Source organism: Jaculus jaculus, chromosome 8 (genome assembly GCF_020740685.1).
Source record: "Jaculus jaculus isolate mJacJac1 chromosome 8, mJacJac1.mat.Y.cur, whole genome shotgun sequence".
Taxonomy (NCBI): Eukaryota; Metazoa; Chordata; class Mammalia; order Rodentia; family Dipodidae; genus Jaculus; species Jaculus jaculus.
In genome coordinates, this window is record NC_059109.1 from 105,811,360 (window position 1) to 105,826,221 (window position 14,862).

Here is a 14,862-nt window from a genome sequence, read left to right on the forward strand (position 1 = left end):
TCCTCCTTTCACATCCGGACACAGCAGCAACTCAGAAGGATCAGGTGGAACGTTTGGATTGAGCAAGACATGATCACTCCTTATGGGCCTCACACTGGTACATTTGAAAAACAGGAATGAGACAGGAACAGCTGCTCAGGTGTGAGAACCTGCTTGTTGTAGCCTTCTTTATTGGGTTCCTAGTATTTGCATACTGAGCAAAGCCAATGTCCTCAGGACCACAGCAGCCTTCCATGGATTGGGGAACTACAGAGAAGGGGTCTGAGTAAGAGGCAGTGCTCACAGCACATGGTATCCTGGCATAGGCTCTCAGGCATTATGGCAGCTGAAATTTTCCATGGAAGTCTTGTTCAGCCAGGGCACAGTGTAGATCTGGAAATTGCAAACTACTTTCTGTAAAAAGGGAAGAAAGACAGTAACTTAGCCTGGTTAGAGCATATGTTATAGCTAAAAGGGCAAGTGCCCAACTTGAAATATCAGAATGGGAACTGGGAGGATGTAGGTGAGAAACTTCTGCCCCATCCCAGGACATTCAGACTGACTCCTCAGTGTCTGCCCATCACCCATCCCATTGCTGCATTCCACCAGATGGCATGTGCCCCCTCCTCCTCTTTCACGTCTTCCTGCCCCAGCACAGCCCTCCAAAGAGCAGCCCATGCAAGATGCTAGAGCCCCAAAGTTAAGTATATGGGAGAAGAAATGGTGTGCTCATCACTCCACTTCCAACATGTGTGGAAGATTCAGAAGCATGAGACACACTCCTGAACATGACAGGGCATAGAGGGGTGACAAAGGGAGGGCACTTGTCCCCAGAGCCCAGCATCACCGGGGCCAGCACCATCCAGAGAGGGGCTGGGATATAGGAGGCAGAACTGGATGATTTCCTATCACTTTCAGGGCTACGAATCCCTCCAGTGCAATCGGGGCAAGGGTCCCAGGCTAAGATTATGGAAGCCTTCCCTCCAGGAACCTCTCATAAAGCATTCTCTGCCATTCTAGAAGGTGTAATGATGAAAAAGAGTTAGTACCCCAATTTCCAGGGTAAACCTACTGAGAAATAAAAATAACCACATGGATAATCATACCCAGTCCTGTATACCCAACATCAGCATAGGTCAGTATGGGCAGACACCCTCACTCACACTTTTTAACACAGGCACACACACATTCACCTCTTCAAACACCCATACATGTTCTCTCATGTACTCATACAGCTGCACACAAACCTTCACAGATGTGCACTCACACACAAGCAACGTGTTTGCACACCTCTCTGCCTACATGCACGTACCTTCTGCTGGCCTGGTTGTTCGTTGAGGGGACACTTGGCCAAGTCAGTCTGGGACTGGGACTTGGCACAGAGGGTTCGCGCCAGCACCACTTTGAAATAGAAGTTCTTCCCGCCCACAACCTATAGTGAGAAGAACAGGATTCATTTACCAAGCCTGGATCAGGTTTGAATGCATGCAGTCGCTTTACATGATTATAAGGTTAAAGCGTTAGTTTGGGGTTCCTGCCTGCCTTCACGACCTGCCACCAGTACCACCTTCAGAGCTCACAGCCATCTTTTCCAGCCTGTGGCCACAGGCCTTGCTTGCAATGTCGTCTTCTGAGCACCTCTCATTAGGTGTCTTGTGCTTCTGAGTAAGAGGAGAAATAGGACACAGAAAGCAGAAGCTGACAATTCCTTCAGTGGACTCAAGAAAGGAAGGCTCAAGTCTAGAAGCCAGTGAGGTTGGGAAGACAAACAGTTCCCTTTTCCAGAAGCCCCGGGCTGCTCTGAGAAGGAGCAATGACTGTGGGCTGCAGCAAAGGGCTAAGCCAATCCTGTTGGCTGCGGCTCCTCAGGTGGCCACAACACTAGTCCACTCTAGGAAGGCTCCAGGCTTAAGATTGGCTTTCAGCTGAATCTCAGTCACAGCATGAAACCCAGAGAGATCCCGTCCCTGCATTTACCCAGACTCCTTCCTTCACTGGGCAAGAGGACAGGGAATGCTTTTCACCCATGAGAATGTTGTCAGCCAAAGTGAAGATGGCCCTCAAACTCTTACCCTTTTAATGAGTCACTCATCAGCATGTCTTTTATTCATAATAAAAATAAAAGAATTTAGCCCTTTGAGGACACCGAAAAGATCTACCTGGTGAAGTACATTGAATATTGACAACTCAGACTGATCTCCAGTCTGCACAGTTAAGGATGGAGAGACACATGGTCATACGCCACAGCTTACTGAACCTACCAAAGTGTCAAGGTCGGAAAAGCGGAGCAGGGGTTGCTGCGGGGGAGGAGGGAGAGGACAGGAGGAGGACAGTAGCTCGTGCCAGGAGTGGTGCTGGTGCTGGGACACAGACCTGAGGGGCAGGTACCCACCGCCCACAGTGCCTGGATGGGTTCCAGGCTAAGTTAGAAGAGAAAGTTTTGAACACCATTACAAAGGGTTGTGGCACCAAAAGCAAGCAAAAAAAGAAAAAAAAAATGCCCAGGACATGGCTCGGGTGGCAAGCAGGCATGTATTCATTTCTTTGGTTCAATCTGTACTAAGTGCAGTGAAAGATCACTGCCCACCTGAGGGACAGCATGGAGGGGAGTGAGGGCAGGCTCTCTGTAGTACACACCCGTCCTGCTCTGCCTTGGGCAATGCACTCACCTGCTGGCTGGCACTCATCACATGTACTGGTCGGCTGAGGTACAGGTCGTTGTTGACATCGTTGTAAGCATTGACAGCAAAGTCCAGGGCTTGCTGAGTCTCCTTGCTTTTGAGGTCTGCAGGCTCTGGCATGCCGACTGCTGCATGCTTATCCTTAGACTTGCTGTTCGATGTGGAGCTTACAGCCAGAGCGAGGGCCAGGGCGGCCAGCAGGAGCAGGGAGGTGCACAGCAGCCTGGGCATGGTTGGCTAGAGCTGGGGCTACAGTGGAGCCGAGGGGACACAGTCCATGGCTTCTGTGGCCTGCCTCCTGGCTTTTTAAACTAAAAGGCCAGGCTGACCAGGCCCTCCTGACCCCACCTCACCTAACTCCGCCCATGGTTCCTCCTTTACCCAGCCAGCCCCAGTCCACTATGATCCTTTCCTCCTAACTTTGGCCTCTCATCTCCCCAATTTTGGCCCCTTCTCCTGTGTCTCCCCTTCCTTCCCAGTTGATGCCAGCTTCCTTCCCACAAGCCCTGCTTCTTCTTCCTGGAGCTCCCAAAGTCAGGTCACTCTGGTCTCCACAGTGTATCCTCACTCTCTAAGTCCTGAAAATCCTCTGAGGTTCACCTCTATTTCTCTAGTAAAGATGGACAAGAAAATTTGTCTTCCCAAGGTCTTTGGAGGTCAGGGGCATCCGGGATGGCAGATCGAGATGTGTCTACTTCAGGGATGTTATTTCAGAGGTTCCAGGAACAGCGAGTGCTGCCCTTTCCTGGGAAACCTTTTTGCCAAATCCACTGAATTAACCTTTATTTGGGAAAAGGGCAAGGGGTTCTCTTTACAACTCATTGGTACCGGTTATGAAATTCAGTAAATAAACTTAATGTGCCTTCTCCCTGGCCAAGACCCTCCAGGACTTTGATGCAAGTGACTGAACCCTTGACATGACATTACAGCAGTTTTCTCAAGAGAGTAGTGACATGAACCCATGTGAAATTTAATTTTTTCTAGTCGACACATTAAAAAGTTCAAAAAAGCAGGTAAAATATTTTCAGTATCTTGATGTTGGCTTAATATATCAAATTCTACTTCAACACACAGAAATAAGTCTTAATGAAATAGCTGATATTTCTTGGGTTGACTTTAAATTCTGCAGGTATCTGTAACATTTAAGGAAGATATTCATCCAAAATGGCCCCATTTCCAGCCCCCTATGGTTATTTGTTGCTGGAATCACAACCATTATTCAGGGTGTGTGATGAGATGGGTGGTCCATAATTTAGATCAAGAAATTGTAGGTTCTTTACTAGAAAGGATATAAGGAGGGAGGGGGGGAGATGTGCCATTGGACACTGGTCAGAAGGACTTTCAGGGTCCTGAAAAGACAAAAGATCCTACCCAGGCCAGAATCCAGCGTCCTAGGCAGAGGGAACAGTCGGGGCAAAGGCACCAGGTATAGTGTGGTTTCCTTGTTGGAGGAATAAAGGCACCCGAGGGTATTTGAGCAGAGAAAGGTTGTGGGGACTCCAGCACTGGGAGTTGTGTGAGCAGAACCCTGTGGGTAGGTCCAGGGGTTGGAGGATCAGGGATCTTCCTACCAGGCTAGTGGCAGAGGACAGGCAATGAAGGATGAATGTTAGAGGAGGTCATGATCTGCTCTCCTCAGGGAGCCCCATGGAGGCTGTGGTCCCCTCTTCCCTGCTTGAAACACTTCAACTCACCAGGAATGAAGCATTGTTTACATATGATAAGTGCTGTATTTCATGTGTATAAAAGCATTTTAGTGAGTGCACACATCAATGTTATCCGTAAAAAAATATCTAGATTAAGTTCCTGACCCCAGAAAGCTTCCAAATGACTCTCTGGTTTGTGCTCATGTCTACTGGGTCCTGGCGATTTCCATCTATGCTTGAAGTCTTGTTGTTTGATCTACTTGTGTAATTCCTATACATGGATCTGCAGTATACGCTGTGTTGTGTCTGGTCTTTTAGTTATTGGCCTTTTAGGTTCTCCCCAAGTGTTTTTTTCCCTTAACCAGACTGCTAGTTATCTTTGTAGTCCCAGACTAGATGACCTAGTCACTGGGACACTATATGGGCAGTTAGATGGCAGGATGGTGCATTCCTAGATTCACATTTAACCCTTCAAATTAAAGGTGGAGGGCTTTTCTACAAAAATTTGGTGGCCTATGGATGGTTGAAAAGCATCAAGGAAGTCAATCTTGAAAGTGGTGGGGCATTGATTAGATAGCACTGGCCAGCCCTGCTCTGGATCTGGATGGGGTGAGAACCAGAAGAAGAAATCCAGCAGCTCTGTGCCATAAAGGTGCAGGGGAAACAGCCAGTGCTGATTCAGAAGCTGTAACAAGAGATACAGAAGACCCAGCTAAGGTCACTGATGCTACTACAGTCAGCAGATTCTCCATGTAGATAGGACAAACCTCATACTAGAGAAGCCATCTGGGACTTTCCTAGCTGGAGACAAGCCCATGTCTGGCTCCCAATCTTCAGAAGATCTGGAGGTTCTCTTGTTATGGGATAATACAGCTGGTGACAAATTTTAAGTTGCAGGTAATAGTCCTCTACCTTTCTGATAATCTGGGGGTTCTTAAGAATTATACTAAAGCTACACTGTCTGTACTCTAACTAGAACAGGAAAGCCTAAATGACAGCTCACCTGTTTACAGTATGGGTCACTGAACATTTTAAACCCAGTGTTGAGACATTGAGATTGGAACAATTCCTTTCCAAACATTACTCCTAATTGCCAATGCCTCTGGTCATACCAGAGCTCTGCTGGGGATGAACTAGGGGATGAATGCTGTTTCCTTACTGTGAATACAATGTCCTTTCTGTACCCACACATCAAGGAGACTTTAGATTTCCTACTCATATTATTTAAGCAGTACATTGGTAAGGTTATAGCTGCTATACACAGTAATTCCTCCTACCCATGCTTATGCAAGCAACCCTAACTAAACTCAGTGGGTCACAAAAACAAAGATATGAAAGTAAGAAAGGGCTAGTTAGGAAGAAGGGGATAGGTTGGAGAAGGAAGGATAAGTAAAGGAAATTAGGTATCTATCTATCTATCTATATTCAAAAATGAGCTTATAAAAGGAAAAATACTCTTACTGTAGAGCAATGTAAAGAAGAAAACAGGTCCCAGGTGAATATTTTTATAACATTTTATAAAGTTAAAATGATTTTGAAATCAATGTTATTTAAGCTGATAAATGTATGTAAGAATTGTCTTTAAGAACCACACAAAATTTAGACAGCTTCACGCTTCATGAAGGGAGGGCAAGGAGGAAAAAGGAAGCTGCATGTATGTAGAATGAAGGCTTGAAATTCTTCAGTTCTGAAGTGCTGGTCCTCAATCACCAAGCATATATTCCTTTGACCTCAGAGACCTGTCCATCTGAATATAGGCCCTTGATCCTCAGATATTGGTGGAAAGTAACATGCATCATTTTTCTGAATCCCTGAAGGAAAAAGAAAAGTAATAAAAATCAGAATATTAGTTTCTACTCATATGACAGTGCCCCCAAATGATTAATGTTAGGAGAGAAGCACTCATCCTTTGGACTTCTAAGAGGCTGTGTCTACTGCTGGGCTGATAGATTATTGTGCTTTGCCCTCTTGCACACCAATTCACCAACGCAGAATGGCATCTCTCCAGTATTTCCCATGGTATCTAACATTATGTGTGTCCACCACTAATGAATCCCAGAAGCCTCCCTAATATTGCTCTGGGCTTATGTTGGCTTCAAGCATCCTGGTCCAGAGTCAAACAGTTTCCAAGGAAGAGTAGCTGCACATGTGAGCTTTGTCAGATACTGAGAGAACATGCCAACATGACATGCTGAATAACAAAATTCATTCCAACTGCAAAAACAGATGCAGTCCAGGATGTGCTGTGAAACACAATTGTATCTTCCACATAAATTGAACAAAGTCCAGAATGGAGCTGAAGAATGGGAGGTTGTGAGTGTCCGGAGCACTGATTCAGGGACAGGAAGGAAGTCCTCTGCCTTCTGCAGCCGAAGAGGGCATCACTGAACCCCAGTGGAAGCCAGCTTGGAAATCACTAGGCACCTAAGGAACAAATAAGGCTATGTTACTAGTTTGATGCCCAATGAACAATAAGCCTGGATGGAAGTGGATCTGTCATGGGCACCATGAACAGAGAATACTCTTGCTCCTGTCTTCTCACTCTTCCCTTTCTTTGTCTGCCTTTCTTGGTTCCTTCATTACTGTGTCCTCTTTGATTGGGTTCTTCTAGAAGATCAAGCTTCCAGACCCATTTCCTCAAGGTCTATTTATTTCTCCAGGGGACTCAGTAATTGTGCTGGGCACCTGGGCCAGTGCAATTAAACTGCACCCAGACAGCTGGCCAAGAGGGCACTGAGGCCCTCACCTGGAAATGTTCATCACAGAGTTGACTCCTCTCTCTTAAGGGGTCCTTTGGAGAGTACTGTCTACATGGCAAGGATTTGCACATGCCCATAGCAGGCTTGCTGCTTTCTCAGCAATTCTGATGTTACTCACCACCTCCAGGGGAGTTGACAACTATCTCAGGACCATTCTCTTCTCCATCCACTCCATGTTGTTTCCTTTCCCTGCCCTGGGCACACAACTGTGAAGGAGAGGTCTGCTAGCATTCCTCCCTTTCAGGTCAGGTGAGTATCTTACTATTCGCAAAACTTGTTGGTGCTTCTTGCAGGCATCCTTTGCAAGTAGGTGACATACTGATGACGGGACTGGCAGCCGTTACAATGAGTTCTTGTTCCTTTTGATACCTAGGCCTGTCTGGGCTCTGTCTGTTCCATCTGTTTCTATCATGTGACCAATACATAGCCAGGAGAGTTCCCACCTGGGTGAAAATAACAATGGACACCCAAGGAGCCATACCTCTGTGGTAAGAAGCAGCTGAAACCCAGCTGTCCTGGACAGAGGCCCCAGACCATCACTCAGCAAGAGTAGACTAAACGAGCCTAGTTGATTCTGTGAGACACAAGTCCTGTGAAGCTGTCATGCCAACGTGCTCAGGATTTAAGGACATGCACATGTCAGGCTGAAACATAAGAAACAACATGGATACTAACTCAGTACTCACATTAGCTTTAGACTCATCTCACAGGAGAGACCCTGGGCATGGGAACAGCTGGCAGGAAGCAGCTCAGGCAGCAGTTGGATGGTGCTGTGGCAGTGAGGGGAGTGTGCCACTAAGGTATTGCTGGGTGCTCCCATCAGGGAAGAACTCGCCTTTCTGCTGCAGAGAAGGCAAGTGCCCCGGCATCTAGTGGCCACAGTCAGGACTCACCAGTTCATTGAGTTCAGGTTCTTTCCTCCTAGCAGTGCCTACAGTGGTTGCACATAGCAGTACGGTGTGGCTGAACCCTGCTCTGGAGGGTCATGCCCTGCCCCATCCCCCCAGATGCTCTTTCAAAGCTGGTGCTTGTGTCAGACCGCATGTTCATCTAGTCTCATACTGCGGTTTCATCTAGGCTCACACCGAGCACTGATCTCCCCCCCAACCTAGTACAGGTTTTCAGCCCTGTTTGACAGAAGCCCTTCCCTGCCCCGGCTGTTGTCTTCTCCAGGTTTCTTTATAACCATGTTCCTAAGAGACTGCTTCACCATTAACTCCTTCCTACCATCCATTTCCTGAAGGTAGCCGGTGACCCGTAAGGAAGTGAGGTGGTCAGAGGAAGAACCGGGCTAGTGAGCAGATCACTGCTATGAGTAGCTTGAATGCCACAGATACTTTGGGGGAACTCGGTGTGTAACTTGTTTCAGATGTACCCACAAGGCTGAGGAAAAGGTGTTTTATTTCTCACTCTGTATCTATCTTAGCTGAAGGCTTCCCGTGGGCCACCAGTGCAGTGCTGGTACTTGCCAATCGCCTCCAATAACAGACCTGTCTTGGGAAGAGTCTTAGTGCTACAGTAGAACCGCACTGGTAGGTTTGAGAGCGGTGGCTATCAGAAAACACAGTCAGGCTGTGAGAGCAGGCTGCTAAGTGGCTTTGTTCTTGGGTCACTCACTTCTGCACCACTGGAAAACAGACGAACAGCAAGAGCTAAAGTACCTGGGCACCTGAGGAGCATCCTGAGGAGGGCACCCTGTTGTCTTACCAATCTGTGTCCACCTGGCCCCTGGTCCTTTAAGGTCAACCTCATCACGTACCACAGAATACTTTTCTGAGCCCTTTGAACACAGTCAGTTTGTAAAGGTGTGAAATGGGATGCCTCAACATTGTCCATTTCCTCTTTTGAAAAGCCATCTTCAACCTCTCATCTTGGAAAGTATAGGTTTACTGAAAGAATTCATGATAAACACAAGTTCACATTGCCTATGTAAGTAAGAAACTGCTATGTTTTGAATGAACTCAGTATGAAGAAGCTAGAAATGTATTCTAATTAACTTATTAAGAAATGGAGCCTCTTGGAAGCAATTCAGGTTAGAATAAGTTATGTGTTTTGGAGCCCCATTCACGGCTTTTTAAGTACAGGAAAAATGACTCACATACGAATCCTTGCTGTTTTGCCATGTGGCTTTAGTGCTCAGCAGAGTCCATACCAGCAAGATGCCTCTCCTCAGATGCAGGCCCTGAACTTCAGCAGTGCACAAAAGAAAACACAAAAGATGTCTACAGCTATACTATCCTAAATGTGCCTGATCTCATCTGATCTCAGAAGCTAAGGAGGATCGAGCTTGGTTAGTATGTGGATGAGACAAATCACAAATGACTTATAAGTCAAAGTCAAGGGTGAATTGTGGAACTATGACAGAACTTTCTTCTTGAAGGAGGTTAGGTCCTGTGCCCATGGGTGATACAACCCATGAAAGTTAAGTATATCACATGTGGGTAGGGGACAGAGTTGTCTCTGCCACCTGTCCAAATGAACTTTAGCCACTACTGTCTAGATCAAGTCCTCAGACATCAGGAAGCCAATCAGAGGGACTGTATTATACATTCCTGTCAGACCCATTATTTGCTAGCCTGTCCCAGCTATTCAAATCCATGGAAACAATCACCTTAGCTGGGGTTATTGTTCACTGATAATCTAAATTGTTGTTTATTCTCTGAGGGCCAACACTGGAAATGAACCTTATCTTGGTCCCTCACAATGAGGAGTCAGCCAGGCAGGTTCCCTGAACCACTTGCCTTGCTCCCTATGGAATCACACTAGCTCCTGGGCATTCATCCTAGTCTGCACACCTTTGTAGTGAGCCTGCTCATCCAAGTGTTCCCTAAGTACCCCTGGCATCCACTTCAGATCCTCAGAAGAATATTTGTAGAATCTCCATGACTTTACATTATTTCTTTTGTATAACAAAGATTCTAAACATCTCCAGTAGAAAAATCCATCTAAATGTAGTGTGGTGGTTTGATTCAGGTGTCCACCATAAACTTAGGCGTTCTGAATGCTAAGGTCTCAGCTGATGGAAATTTGGGAATTAATGCCTCCTGGAGCCAGTATATTGTTGGAGGGGGGCTTAAGGGTTTTATAGCCAGCTTTCCCTTGCCATCCCTTTCAAACAAGATGCTCTTGGCCAGGTGATTTCTGCCAGCAATGTGAACTTGACTGCAACAGTAAAGTTGATACCAAAGAGTGGGGTCATCGCTGCTTGAAACGTGACCATGTGGCTTTGGCCTTTTGGAACTGATTTTTAGGAGGAATGTGGAAGGATTTGAAACCTTGCCCTAAGAGATGGCTTGCAGTGCTGTAAGTACAGCTTGATGGACTATTCTGGTCATAGTTGAAAGACCCAAATGCAGTAAGAACTAAGGACTATGAGGTTTGGCTTATAAAGGTGAGAAAGAGCTTTGCTTGGAGTGGGTTAGAAGTAGTTTGTTTGAGAGGCTTGCTGTTATACCATGTCCTGAGAACTTGTGGTGGGTTGCATTGCATAGAAATGGACTGGTGTGAGCAGAGGGATATGTCATAGAAAAAATGAAATCTTTGGGTCCAAACTGCTGCTTGTTCAGCTGCAATTGTATGAGAGATTATAAACGTGGAGACTGGGCCAGCTGAACTGCATTGGGACAACAACAACAACCAAAAAATTCAGTTTATTGAAGGGGCCTGAATGCTCAAGGAGTGTATTATTCAAAGTCTGCTCCCCTCTCCCTTGATTAACAAATTGGCACCCCATCTCATATTATTGAATATATAAATTCAGGAAACAGAGGGTCATTGAATTGGCAAAACTGTCTTGTGTTTGGGAAATGGCCATGGGCAGTGTGAAGCAGGTTTTCTTAATGTCTGCCTGGAGACCCAATGGAGTCATGAGGATGGACTGTTGGTTGCAGTGGAGACCCAGTGGACATCTAGGACAATGAGATGACTGATAAGGAGAGCTGCTGGCCCTGGATGAAGTTTCCCAGGACTATGAGTAGCCTAGTTAGAGGGGTGGAATCGGAGCTCCAGCAACTTGTCATTGATTAGAATTATTGGACTTGGAGACTTGTCACTCACTAGAGATGTTGGACTTGGAGCTACAGAGTTTGGTGTTTGCCCTGTTTAAATCTTGTATTGCTAGAGTATTTCTTTGGTATGCCAAACGCCATCTTTTGCACTGTGAATGTTTATTCTGTGCCATTATGGGTTTTTTGTATTATGGCTCAGTTAAAAGATCTTGGACTATTGTGATGTTTGAACATCATTGGAGTTGATTAAAAGCTATGGGGACTTTAAAGATGGACTGACTGCATTTTACATCATGGGTTGTTCTGTTTATGGGATCCAGGAGCATAATTTGGTGGTTTGATTCACGTGTCCCCCATAAACTTAGGTGTTCTGAATGCTAGTTTCCCAGATGATAGAGATTTGAGCATTAATGCCTCCTGTATGCAGTGTACTGTTGGGGGCAGATGTATGGGTATTATAGCCAGCTTCCCCTTGCCAGTATTTGGCACACTCTTTGTTGCTGTTTTCCACGTGATGTTGGCAAAGAGTTGATGTCCACCCTCTGCTCGTGCCATCACTTTCCCTGTCATCATGGAGCTTTCCCTCAAGTCTGTAAGCTAAAATAAACCTTTCTTTCCAGAAGCTGCTCTTGGTCAGGTGATTTCTTCCAGCAATGTGAACCTGTCTTCAACATGTAGTTTCTCTTTAAAGCAAACTTTTAGACATGGACTTGGTTATGGTGGCTTAGTGGCAAGGTGTCTTTAGGAAGCACAGGATAGGTGGGGAAATAAAAATATAAAATCCAAAATGTAAAATATCTCTATGTGGAGTACTAGCTATCATTTAAAAATGAAAGATCTATGTCATGCTACAACACAGGTAACCCTGAGGACATCATGCTAAGTGAAGAAAGATCACACCCAAAGGAATAAATACTGTGTGATTCTACTTGTATGTGATGTCTAAAGATTCATAGAGACAGCAAATAGAATGGTGGTTAAGTGAAGGAAATGAGGAGATAATATTTATTAGATAAAGACAGGCTTAGTTTGGGATGGTGACAATTTCTGGTTATGTTGAGTGGAGTTGGTTGCATGATGTGAGTGTACTTAGTACCATACAACTGCCCACTAAAATAGTAAGCAGATAATGCTATGTTAAGTGCATTTTACCACTATCACATGTGCACATGTGGGACCTGGGGAGACCGTCTAGAGTTTTCATGCATTTCCATGTAAATAAGCAAAATAGACAAATGCACATAAGGTGCCCTTTCATAATCTTCACATTATATTAGTGCCACAAGGGGGGGAGGAGTGAGCTTCATTTTAGTGGCTATGTGAATTTCTGTAAAACAATTGGATTCCTAAATCAGCAGGCTTTCCAATTTTTTTACATAAGTTGAGAACATAAATGAAATCTATGTGTCATCTAGGATAATCCTGATTTAGAAAAAGCAACAACCTGCAGGGTGTATATGTGCCATTTCTAGAGATGACATTCTGAAATCCGAGACTAAAGTCATGAAGGCAGTAGATCTGTACTGTTAGCATCATCCTGAGTGAGCCCCACGCCTTACCCACTTCATGGCTGACTATGTCTCTGTAGGAGAAGCAATGAAATGTGTAGCATCATCAGGAGATGGGAGGGTCTTATGACAGAAAAAGGGTGAAAGTTCTTTTGGTACAAGAAGAATCCTAGTGGTCTTGCCCGTCTCACCAATTAACATCCTTGTCATTTGGAAGTGTTTATAAGAAACAGAAACATAAAAGGCACAAGAAGCTTCCCAAGCTTGGGCTATACCTGACCACTGGAGCTTACCATCCATGAACACAGAACAACTATGGGTAGTGTTTCTTTCCAAGCCTGCAGCATAAAATTACCAAGAAGGTTAGTACAACAGGAAGGACACAGGGTCAAGTACCACAGGCCTGGTCTTTAGTCCCTCACATGATGAGGGACTAAATTGCTTCTTACATGTTCACAGAAATATTGCTAACTAATGAGTAGTGACATGAATAGCCTCTGTTTCAGCACTGTTGTTATGATTGTACTGAGAGACAGTGACATATGTGACATTCACTGATTTAATTATGGATTCTATCATAGATGGATTTTATGAACACCAAACTGTAGACTATTTTAGCTGGAAAGAAATGCACATTACCTATTCAAACTGATCACTATCTGAATCTATTCCTAAACTAAGGCAGTGCCAAAGAGCAATCCACAATGTCAGAAAAGAATGAAGCCCACATCTCAGAGCAGCCATGGTCTATTCTGAGAAGGTTGTAAGTGACTAAAGCCTTGTGATGTTGTCTTAGGATACAGATATTTAGCCGAAGAGTCTCAAGACATTGGTGAATCAGCTCCTATAGGGCTTAATGCACTCTTCATGGAGAGGTAATGATACCCAAAGAAGGGCAGGAGATGCAGTCTCATATTTGGGGCAGAAGTAAGCACACAACATCAATTTATTTTCTTTTTTTTTTTTTTTGAGGTTGATGTTTCATAAGAATAGTTAGGAATCGAGCTGGAGAGATGGTATAGCCATTAAGGAGCTTACCAGCAAGGGACCCAGGTTCAATTCTCCAGTACGTATGTAAAGCTGGATACACAAAGTGGCACATGTGTCTGGAATTCATTTGCAGTGGCTAGAGGCACTGGCCTACCCATTCTCTCTCTATCTACTCCTAAAAATAAATAAGTAAATAAATAAATAAATATTTTAAAACAAACAATACAGAGCAATTAAGAAATATTTCATGTCCTTGCTAGCCTTATTAATATTTTCAGATTCTGAAATGCAAATTATATGCTCCTATGAATAGGCAAAAATAGATAGGAATTTGGGAAGTTTTTATTAGTTCAAGCTGCAAGTTAATCCACTTAAAAATAGAAATCAACCTAATATATGTATTTCAAAAATACTTTTAAAACTAATATCCTAAATGAAAATCACAGAGATTATTTTGCATTTTTTTCTTCAAGGACTCTATAGTAATATGTAACCACAACAAAATATCATCTGAAAGTTAATTTTTATGCTTGAATGAAAGTAAGGGTCAAATTGACCTCAGAGACCACACCACTACCTGCAGCTGTTATTTAAGAGAAACTACATATGGACAGAAGTTAAAGAATGAAAGCAGAGTTGATTCAGGAAATATTTCAAGAGAGAAGAAATCTCAGGATAGCACTGTGCTCCGTTCCACATATAACAAGAACTATAGATTCATCCCAAGTTTTAAGGCAGAGGGAAAGGATGAGAAATTGCCAAGAGGAAACATCAGAGGTAGGGTGAGGTATCTGATAATCAACTCAATAGAAATTTTGCTAAAGGTAGATCCCCTAAAGAGGGACTTGGTTAGAAACCCAGGATGAGCCAGGAGTGGTGGTGCATGCCTTTAATCCCAGCACTGGAAAGGGAGGGGTAGGAGTATTGCCATGAGTTCGGGCTGCGCTGAGACTACATAGTGAATTCCAGGTCAACGTGGGCTAGAGTGAGACCCAACACGAAAAACAAAAACCAAAATTTGCAGAAGAGAGTATGGAAAGATTGTTAGATTGCACAAAGACATTGCCTCTTCCCCATAACTGATGGCTACCCCCACAATGCATGACCCACAATCCCCAAAAAGAAGGGTCCCTTCGGAGGAAGGAGGACAGAGAGGACACTAACAATGGTGCCAACATGGCTGTTTATACACTGACTATGTACACAACTAATTAACTAAAAAATAAAGATACCCAGGGTGACCATATACTTAGGGGTACACTTATCTAGAATAACCAGGGTGTGAGGAGCAG

General features: G+C 44.5%; 1 protein-coding gene across 1 annotated transcript in view; it reads right to left on the reverse strand.

Annotated features, from left to right (window-relative positions):
• Positions 1 to 299: 299 nt before the first annotated feature.
• The window catches only part of LOC123462880 (cystatin 10-like), a 117,847-nt gene continuing 103,284 nt past the window's right edge, over positions 300 to 14,862 (reverse strand). The window contains exons 3-5 of the mRNA XM_045157043.1: positions 2,649 to 2,897; positions 1,292 to 1,411; positions 300 to 393 (exon numbers count right to left, since the gene is read on the reverse strand). Of these exons, the coding sequence (XP_045012978.1) occupies positions 310 to 393; positions 1,292 to 1,411; positions 2,649 to 2,897 (453 nt within the window). The 3' untranslated portion in view covers positions 300 to 309. The remainder of the gene's footprint in view (positions 394 to 1,291; positions 1,412 to 2,648; positions 2,898 to 14,862) is intronic.